This window comes from Oryzias melastigma, linkage group LG1 (genome assembly GCF_002922805.2).
Source record: "Oryzias melastigma strain HK-1 linkage group LG1, ASM292280v2, whole genome shotgun sequence".
Lineage (NCBI taxonomy): Eukaryota > Metazoa > Chordata > Actinopteri > Beloniformes > Adrianichthyidae > Oryzias > Oryzias melastigma.
In genome coordinates, this window is record NC_050512.1 from 8,094,661 (window position 1) to 8,105,067 (window position 10,407).

General features: G+C 42.3%; 1 protein-coding gene across 2 annotated transcripts in view; it reads left to right on the plus strand.

Annotated features, from left to right (window-relative positions):
• LOC112137455 (complement C3) overlaps window positions 1-10,407 on the plus strand; it is a 132,518-nt gene that overhangs the window by 5,810 nt on the left and 116,301 nt on the right. For both annotated transcript variants that reach the window (XM_036211637.1, XM_024259793.2), the window contains exons 9-22: window positions 993-1,092; window positions 2,377-2,471; window positions 2,553-2,744; window positions 2,860-3,015; window positions 3,148-3,277; window positions 6,352-6,420; window positions 6,563-6,760; window positions 6,832-6,949; window positions 7,058-7,146; window positions 7,237-7,376; window positions 7,620-7,832; window positions 8,114-8,177; window positions 8,290-8,379; window positions 8,458-8,664. In XM_036211637.1, the coding sequence (XP_036067530.1) occupies window positions 993-1,092; window positions 2,377-2,471; window positions 2,553-2,744; window positions 2,860-3,015; window positions 3,148-3,277; window positions 6,352-6,420; window positions 6,563-6,760; window positions 6,832-6,949; window positions 7,058-7,146; window positions 7,237-7,376; window positions 7,620-7,832; window positions 8,114-8,177; window positions 8,290-8,379; window positions 8,458-8,664 (1,861 nt within the window). The remainder of the gene's footprint in view (window positions 1-992; window positions 1,093-2,376; window positions 2,472-2,552; window positions 2,745-2,859; window positions 3,016-3,147; window positions 3,278-6,351; window positions 6,421-6,562; window positions 6,761-6,831; window positions 6,950-7,057; window positions 7,147-7,236; window positions 7,377-7,619; window positions 7,833-8,113; window positions 8,178-8,289; window positions 8,380-8,457; window positions 8,665-10,407) is intronic.

Below are 10,407 nucleotides of genomic sequence, written 5' to 3' on the forward strand. Positions count from 1 at the left end.
CAGCTTTTCAGTTGTCATTCGCGGCCAGGTTATAGTCTGATCAGATGCACGTGAGAAGCGCATTCAGCGGTATTTAAAATAAATAAACGTCCTAACAAGAGAACAGCTGGATGTTTTTTCTGTTTGAAGATACGACCAGGTCCAAGTTTGTCTCGCGCTCTTCAGACGGCTGCGTCTAATTCAGGCTGAAGCTGGAAAATTGCGGCGAAGCTTAAACTTTGGTGGTGATTTTATGCGCATATATGGAACTTATAATTTATAAGCTACAACCAAAACAGTGAAATAAAGAAAAACGAACGTTAAACAAACAAAAAAGTCCAAAGCACATAACCTCAGAGTAAAACCTATTTCTACAGAGTAAATCCTCATCTAAAAATGTTGACAGCATGCTCCTCTTGTTTTAAACTGCTGCATCAGTACATTCCATTGAGGAAAACAACAGTAGGACAATGATTACATTGTTGAATTGTAAAGTAGGTGTTAAAAGGTCTTCACGGACTCATTGATGAAGTCTGCTCCCATTGGCTACCCGTCATGTGTCAGTCAAATCCCCCAGACGTTCGACGTCAGACCCACAAACGCTTATTGAGCCATCTGATTGGTCAATTTATAACTCTAATAACTTGTGATAATGGAAAAAAATCTTTAAAAAAAAATAGGATTAGAAAAAAGAAGTTAAGCAGAAAGCAGCAGAGGAAGAATGATTATTCTGACATATAAAATGACTGAGAAATAACTGTCTGTTTCCCAATGTAAGTCAATGGGACTTTGGCCTTTTTGCAACCCAGTGGTACTTCCTATATGGAACACGGAAGTAGGGGGGCTTGCTTTGTCCAGTTATTCTTATACAGTCTATGGTTAGAATTCAGGCGAGGGCTCCCTCTGGTGGTCAGAGGTGGAGATTAATGGCTGATCCTTGACAGATCTCCACTGTGATTTGAATAAATTTCACTGAGTGAAATCAATTCAATCCCTGCATATCCCTGTTATAGGCAAAAACTGATGATTCAGAAATTTCACCTACAAGACAAGCTGAAGCCACGATGGAAGCAAAGCAATACACTACCAGCAGCCAGACTTACATCCATATTGGTAAGTAGGGCTGGAATTAAAAGGAGTTATCAAATCAATCTTTACTTAGGAAATATTCTCCATTCAGAAAAACTATGAGTTCAATTTATTTTATGTAATCTAGTGCATTATTTTTTTCAATAAAAACACAAGTAAAATAAAAAAAATCACCTGCACCAAACTGCACCAAAAATCCTGAGCATAACCAGATGATTAATAATCATCTGAATAAATTCCAGTCTCCCGGCACTGATCAATGCAAATGACCTGATAATGATAATCATTAAAGAAAAATAATCTACAGTAGTCAATGCAAAAAATTCAAAATATACTCATTAAAAAGACCATTTGTGCAGATTGTTTTCATAAAAGAAGATCAGTCATAGATCACACTTTAGGAGAAGGAAAGTAAAAGAAAAAAAATCAAAAATGGTGCAGAACACATCACAATTTATGAAACCAAGTCTATCAACAGGATTAAGGCCACGTAATCCTTCTTAACATTGTTGTAATGACGGGAGACTGTATTCATCAGGTCCCATTGCCCTTCAGCTGATATATCAAGTGAATTGTGCTCAAGTTGTCTGCAGGTCAGCTAAAAAAAAGGGTCAAAGCTCACCGTCAGAAGCAGTAGATTCTATGCATCGTTTTCTTGAAATCAAGTTTCACATTTATTTTGCCTTAATTAAGGGTTCAGACATCTGTAATCCCACACTTCTCGAAGTCTTTCATGCTTTTGATTTCCAGTGGCTTAGTCAGGTCCAGTGGGCCGAGTGGTTTGACAAAGATCCCGGAGTTCTGCACCCAAGTTCCTTGGATCTGTCGTCTCTTCCATAGGAGTCATTTACATGGAGCAAAGATGCGCATTGCTGCATCGCCCGCATGGATTTAGAAAACTATGAGCAGTCACTTAAAAATATTATTAATAATAATGAAAGCACGATCAGAGGATCATATCATTCTATACAGCATCTTTGTTTGTTTACTAAGTAACTAGCAATTTCTTCTTCTACGACTATTTTTGGCATTTTAGACAATTCTGCACATGTCAAAATGATTTATTCCAATTAAACGCGTGGAGCATGGAAACGTTACAATCATATGAAGTTTTTCAGGACCATGTACACAGTTATATTCTAATCTGATCTTTGATCCAATTGATGATACTTTGTACATGTAAGTGCAGCTACTGATACTTAGCCCTTTCAATAATAAACATCTAAAGATATCAACATACGATTCAGTGTTATGAAAATAGGTATTACACATTCTGTTGCATAGCTTTGAGCACTCTTTTCTGCTCAGGTGTGGACACACCTGAAGTCAAATTAGGTGATAACCTGAAGATCAACCTAATTCTGAACAAGCAGCCAAGTGGAAGCAAAGACATCACTTATCTGGTAAGAGCTGTTGGCCTTGAAGTCATAAATATACTTGGCTCACTGTTTACTAATTGTTAGATTGTGACTCTATTCCTCCAGATCACAAGCAGAGGTCAACTGGTGAAATTTGGACGCCATACAACAATAGGCCAAGTGTTGATCTCCCTTATTATTCCCGTTACCAAAGAGATGCTGCCATCTTTCCGGATCGTTGCCTTCTACCATCCCAGCGATTATGAAGTGGTTTCAGATTCGGTTTGGGTGGATGTTAAAGATTCGTGCATAGGCTCGGTAAGACATGTTCAAGCAGCTGTTTATCCCCCTGTTCATGGCCAACATACAAAATACTGCTGCTGCTCCTGTCTGCTTTGTATCTTCATATACTTCTGTGTGACATGAATTGCAGCTGACATTGGAGCCAACGAAACCTGGAGTTCCCAATGAACCCCGAAAGATGTTTGGTTTAAAGGTCTCTGGAGTTCCAGGTGCCACCGTGGGACTGGTGGCTGTAGACAAAGGTGTTTACGTCCTAAACAGCAAACACCGACTCACACAGAAAAAAGTAGGCAATTGTACCTTTAAAAACTCTTCATTGTTTCATGATTAACGAAGAAAAATCCAACTCAGTTGGTTTCCTGCAAGACTTACAAGGTAAACTATAACCTTTGGATGTCTGATTTTTTTTTCACATCAGATTTGGGATGAGGTGGAGAAGTATGACACTGGCTGCACTCCTGGTGGAGGGAATAATGGCTTGGGTGTGTTCTTTGATGCTGGGCTGTTATTTGAGTCCAGTACTGCATCAGGAACAGCTTACAGACAAGGTAGGAACATTTTTCCTGTATTGGATTTAAACAAAATAAGACTGTTAATGCAAATATTAATATTAAATAACCTCCTGCGTTCGCAGTGGGGTCTTGGGGGGAGGCAGGCTGGTTGGCTCTGTCTGGGAAGAGGGGCTCTCAGTGGGGAGAGTGGGTTCCAATAGATACGGGGCCTATGGGGTCTGGCGGGTTACGGCTAGTTGGTGGGGACCCCGGCTGATTGGGCTGCCTCGGTCCTGTTGATCCCTGACCATACTCCCACAGGTGAGGTGCTTGGGGGAGGGGACCGGTATTTGCCCCTGGGACCGGCTCCTTCTTGGCTCCTCTCTCCATGTGTGGGGTGTGGGGTCTGAGGGTCAGCCCTTGGGCTGACATTGGGGATCAATTATAGAGGATCAAATTACATCGGAGCCTGGAGGTGTCCATGTCTTGGTGGTCCACTCGAGAACTTGACCTCTTCAAAAATTAAATTTGTGGGCAAGGCTGGTCAGGCCTTGTTTACAATATTCCTGGAACTCCTGGAACTCCTGGGCAGGTGGTTGTCTGGAGCATGGGTTTCCCTTGTGGGGCCCTGGCTCATACCTTGGGTGGGTTGGGGAGATGTCTGGCACCCCTGGGTGGTGGTGAGCTGCTCGTCTGGGGTTGGGGGCTCTCCTGGGGTGGGGCCTCAGGCTAGCCCTCTTGGGGTGGTGGGGGTGCTGCTCTTCTGGCTGGGCTGGGGCCAGCCCTCTCTGTGCTCCTGTGCCTTCCCACTTTCACATGAGATGGGCCTCTGCAGTGGTCCTGTGTGCAATGGTCTGGCTGCTTGCTAGATTGGCCAGTGGGCGCATTACCTCTGTGGCCCCAGTGGTGGGTGTGGGGGGTCCTGGCTGATGCTGCTGCTTCGGCGGGGGGTTTAGGTGTGGGGATGGCCTGGCACTCTCCCTCTTTGTACATCATCATCCACCTCAGCTAAACATAAACACTCACCTGAGCACAGGTGCCAGCTCACCTTTGCACTAATACTATGCATGATAGAATGAAAAGGTTTGTATGTAGTGGTTTACATGCATAAGTGTGTGTGTGTGAACTGTAGTTGTATTGTTTACATTTGAAATAGTTTATATGTGAAAACTATTTTCACCAATAGGTATGTGTCAGACCATCCAGGATTTCACAGCAGATTTTTATGAATATCACAGCCTAAAACACCTGACGCTGCGGCAGCTTTTAAGAAAAGTTGCAACAAAAGTTGCAATTTTTTAAATATATGTTTTTTTCAAAAGGGCCTGAAAGTTTTAATTATAAAATTCACATTCTCATATTGCAACTCTTTTCATTTTGACATATGGGAAAATACTTCACCATCACCATATGCAACTTTATTGTACTGCCATTTAACTTGAACCGTGAAATGCAAAATTAACTTTTGGTCCTCCCTGCTCACAATAACCCAAATATTTATGTATTGATTAAAACATACCTTTGAATAAAATTGCATTTTCCAGTGAAAAATTATAAATAGGAAAAAAAAACAGCATAAACAGATTAAGCCTCAGATCTCCATGTTCTCCATATTCCACTTTATATTTCAATCACTGGTGAGTCAGTGGTTATGGTAAAGGAGGACCAAGGCTTTAAGGACCTGATTTGGTTTCTTCTGTCAGTAATGATCTGATCTGTGCAATGCTTATCTGTTTGCTCAGCTGTTGGACAGGACAAGTTAAAAAAAGAAGTAGAAAAAAAAAAAAAACATACGGCCCATGGGCCCAGGGGTGTGGATCTGCTTCTTTCTGAGTAGAATTCTCGCGTGCTTCACCAGATCAGCATGGTATTTGGATAAATGATTATTAAAGTACACAGCCAAACCCTTCAGGTGTTTGCATTGTTTCATCAGATCTATCTTGTGCTTTGGACTCACAAACCTGATCACGATTGCTGGTTTACCCGTATTCTTTCCCCGAGGAAGCAGATGACAGACCTCAACAGTATTTAGGTCCAAGGAAATCCCTTTAGACGCAAGAAATATGATCTTATGACTAGAAGAACTTAGATGTTTCTGTTCTGTTCCGGTTCTGGCTTATCAGCCCTGTTGGCTTAGAGGCGTGTTGTTGAGCCTGATGCCTTGAGAAGGTGCTGAGAAAGTCTGAGAAACCGCTTGCTCTGGCGTGGGCGCGAGGGTTTTTGAATCTGAGAGGCAGGGCCAGAATTGCCCAATCTGTGGGGATTTGAGGCGTTTTACGATTGGAGGTCATTTGCATGTCCCAATGAGCTCTGGCTATGCAAATATCAGGGGCGTAACTTTATTCTGGTCTCTGGATGTGTTTATTCTTAATGTTGAATTAGCAACAAAAAGGGGTTTCTATCAAACAAAGTTTGTACAACCCTATATGTGTGTATGAATCCTGTATGTGGCACATGAAATGCTTCCCAAAGTCCACATAAACACAGAAAAGCAATTCTCCAAGCTTTGACGGTTACACAATGATTATTCATGGATTTTAACCTCAAAGTAGTTGTAAATCTTCTTCTATTAGGAATAAAGTTTGGTTACACACATGTAATAATAGGACATTTCTTGGAGCCGTGGAGAGATGTTTTACGTGTTAGATCCAATGAACAAAAGTCCTCTGTTTTAAAACATAAGAAAAGTTACGAAGGGTCACGTGTTTCAAACAAAGGACTGAGTGTCTGTCGGGATGCTTGCAGACTCTCCAGGGGGTCAGCCTGCTGGAACCAAGACTCTTTTGAAGTTGACAGGCTGAAGTTAACCAGAGCTTGGAATGCAAAACAGTCAGGGTTCTGGCCCGGTTTAATGACTTACATCCGAGTGGGTGATAGAGGTATCAGACAACTTTATGGCCCCCTTGCTGGAAGGGGAACTCTGTTATCTTGAAAAAGGCACTCCACATAAAAGTTGGGTGACCAAATGGTCAACACAGGTCATCACAGCTGCCTCCAAGGGTGGAATGCTACAACTGTGAAAGAGCTCTCCAAGTGCCTTTGCTGTTTCCCTTCTTTGACAGCGTGCTGACATCTGATGACCTTTCCTTTTTTCTTTTTTGTGATCTGTTTTTACTCTGATCTTGTTTCAGAAGTAAAATGTGCAGCACCGTCCAGGAGAAGGCGCGCCTCGACCATCATGGATGTCAGAACCACATTATGTGAGAAGCTCAAGGAAGCAAATATCAATGCATGCATTGTCCATTCTTAGAATTGATAAACAGATCGAAAATGTGAAATCTGTACTTAATTTACAAAATTTGTCTCCTAAATGTTTTCCTCTAAACTTTTCATTGTGGTTAGTGAGTCAGTATAAGGAAGATCTACAGCGGGATTGTTGTTTGGACGGCATGAAGGACTCCCCAGTTTCATACACATGTGAGCGTCGCTCTGAGTACATTCTGGATGGTCAGGCTTGTGTCGATGCCTTCCTCACCTGCTGCAAAGAGATGGAAAAACAACTGCTTGAAAAGAAAGAGGAGAGTTTGCAACTAGCCCGCAGTAAGATTCTGCATCAACAGCACTGACTGTTCACATGGAAACAAACACTACAGTTACTTTCTGTATTCCAGGCGAGACTGATGAGAGCTACATGGACAGCAATGAAATCGTTACTCGCACTAATTTTCCGGAAAGCTGGCTGTGGAACGAAATTATCCTGCCAGAATGCCCCATAAATACACCCAACTGGTGAGTCCACAGTCTAGACCGTCCTGCAGGAGGAACACTCCTCCATTTGCTCCCCACCCCCCACACCAGCTGTCTCTAAAAGTTCCCCGACCCTGTTTTGTGCTTCAGTGGCTCCACTTCATTTGTGAAAAATGTTCCTCTGCAAGATTCCATCACAACTTGGGAGTTCACTGGCATCAGCCTGTCAAGAACACATGGTCAGTGAATGGTCATCTCCTCTTTGCGTTACATTACCAGCCCACCACCACCACTTCTCTATAGGCTTGATTCATTTGGGTTTTTTGAAGGCATATGTGTGGGAGAGCCACTGGAGGTGATTGTCGCCAAAGAGTTCTTCATAGACCTCCGGCTGCCGTACTCAGCTGTCTATGGAGAGCAGCTGGAAGTAAAAGCCGTGCTGCACAACTACAAGCAAGAGACCATAACAGTAAGTGCAGCAAAACAGAAACACAACTGAAACTTAGACATTAGCAAAATAAAATACTTGATCAATCTATGGTACAGTTGAATATTTGTCAGTGTTTCATTTTGATACTGAAACCATGGGCTTTGAGCCCTTGCTGTGGTCTGATAAGTAAACAAAGATTGCAAGCGCCAACTTGAATGCCCCTTTTTCTACAAGTCTTGATTTGTTGATTCAGTCTGAATGAGTCATTTTGCCTCTATTAAGGTTCGTATAGATCTAACCGAGGAAAAGGACGTGTGCAGCGCAGCTTCTAAACGTGGGAAGTATCGACAGGAGGTAAAAGTTGGAGCCATGACCACAAGATCTGTTCCCTTCATCATTATTCCCATGAAGGAGGGAACTCTTCCAATCGAGGTCAAAGCTGCCGTCAAAAATTCATTCATGAGTGATGGAGTGAAGAAAAACCTGCGAGTGGTTGTAAGTCAATCTGCTGATTTTTTCCCATTCAGTATTTATTCTCATTGACAGGTCTCAAGTCTTAGCCTGGATGCTGTTCTGATTCTACAGAAATATCAATTCTGTAGTTCACTGTGTAATTTTGAGTGGAAAAACTATTCCATGACATTGACCAAATATTTAAAAAAATATCTAGAGTATAATTAAGTAATTTGAAAGATACAAAGTATATTGGCTATAGCTTAAAAGACCAGTATGCTGTGCCAAAAATAAGCTTATTAACTAACATTATTTTTTCTCAGCCCCCAGGAATTCTGGTTAAAGCTTTAGAAACTGCGACCTTGGATCCAGCCCAGAAAGGGAAAAGTGAGTCCTATGCATGAATTTTACATCAATTGTCATAACTGATGTACCATGGCAATTATCATTCTATGAACTCCCACAATCTATACCTTAATAACTGTTAGGTTCTTTTTAGATGGTGAACAAGTGGAGATTCTGAACAGCAACATTCCTAAAATTAATTTGATTCCAAACTCACCCACAAGCACTGAGATCTCAGTGACAGGTCAGTTTTCATCATCAAACTGAGCTCTGCATGGTCCCTGGTGATGATATCCACTTCAGTTTGTTCTTTTGCACACAGGCCGAGAACAAGTTTCTGGGCTGGTGGAGAATGCCATCAGTGGAAAGTCTATGGGTACTCTGATTTATCAACCCTATGGCTGTGGAGAGCAGAACATGATGCATACATCCCTGTCTGTCATTGCAACCATTTATTTGGACAAAATCAACAAATGGGAAGCTGTTGGCTTTCAGAAACGGGATGAGGCCCTCCAGCACATTAAAACTGGTAAGATGAAAGTTCTGAGTTCAAAAGCTTCAGTTGAATGCAAAGGGAAGTCATAGGTTGTTCTCCAATCAAACATCAATTTGGTAACACAAAAAAAACAGGAGTGCAGTGGGTCTCCCTTTCAGAATATTTTTACTTCAATGACTGACTAAATTCTGATACCTTTAGGGGATTTTTCCTATGTATAAATGTATCTCTCTTTCATTCACTCTATTATATCTCCATATTATATCATTCATTTTCTTAACCGCTTTGTCCCTTTCTGGATCACTGGGTTGCCGGAGCCAAACTTGGCTACTGATGGGCGAAGGCAGGGTCCACCCTGAACAGGTCGCCAGTCTGTCGCAGGGTCTCAGTCACACACCCATTCACACTCACATACACACCTAGGGACAATTTAGTGTATCACATAGATTACACGGATAGCCTCCCGGACCAGCGAGGCTCGCCCGCTCCACACGCCAGGAGAGTGATAGCCACTGTGTGAGCGCTGACCCCGGAGTGTGGGGCGGGAACCGGGCACCGTGGGGCAGAAACTGCAGACCAGGGACCGCAGAACGCATGCGGGAACTGGAGAGTATGGGGCAGGAACCGGGAAGCTGAGACAGCGTAGCGCATGCAGGAACTGGGGAGAGCGGTCCGAGAACCGGGGAGTTGAGACAGCAGAGCGCAGAGCTAGGAGCAGGTACCAGGAAGCGCGGGACAAAGAACGAAGTACCAAAATAGGCACAAACAAGGAACTGAAACCAAAGAACTGCTTTGGCACCGGAACCGCAAAAAACTCAATCAGTGTTCAACAGATCAGTGGCTTTCGCTCCCGCGGTGAAGTTCATTTGTGCCATGTGCCGTCAGAGATGATGCGGGGGTCGTCAGTTTGGGTCTCATCAAAACATTTAAAAAGGAAAAACGTCTAATTTTATCCCTCCCCCTCAAATTAATATGAAACACCGAACCTTCAAGCAAAGCCACAGAAACATACAAACGTTGCAGAAGCAGCTGTCATACAGACACAGCCACCTGTACCTGGAAAATCTTTTAATAATATTCATAACTCAAACATGGAGACATGATTACTGATGTTTTGTAGAAATCTTTACAATAATTAAACATTATTTCTCGACATTGTATGCGTCTTCCATTCATTCTAAGTGAGATATCAACAGAAAGAGTTGGTTGCTCCTCCCACATGCAGGAGCAGCGTTAGGAACACATTCTGTGACAAGCGGGGAGCAGAGAATTCACTGCATGGTGGAAAAGGGGCGGGGAACACACATTTGTCACGCGATTTGCGTTCGGTGTGTATGTACCATAAGAGAGAACGAGGGTTAAGAAAGTGGGAAAATATCAATCTTCACCAGATAGTATTTACAATCTAAGTTCAAAACGGCTGATAAGAAAACTGATGACCCGTCATTCTTGTAGTATTTGAATAGATCACTCACGGATGAATCAGTGTGAAATGAAACAAGTCTCACCATAGATCCCTGCAAAACGGAGGTTTTGTGTGTGCGTAAGAGGTGATTTTTAAGTCATTTTTAAAGATTTGCATGTGTTATTAGTTTCAAGCTGTTGTAATTTTAATTTTTGCATGTTTAAATTGTAATTCATTTGTAATTTTAATTGTAATTCAAATCCATAGTAATGCACAAATCCTAAATTATGCACTCAAAAATCAAGACTATACACGCGCAAATCCTAATTTACCCACAAATCAATAATCACACACCCACAAATTGAGTCTAT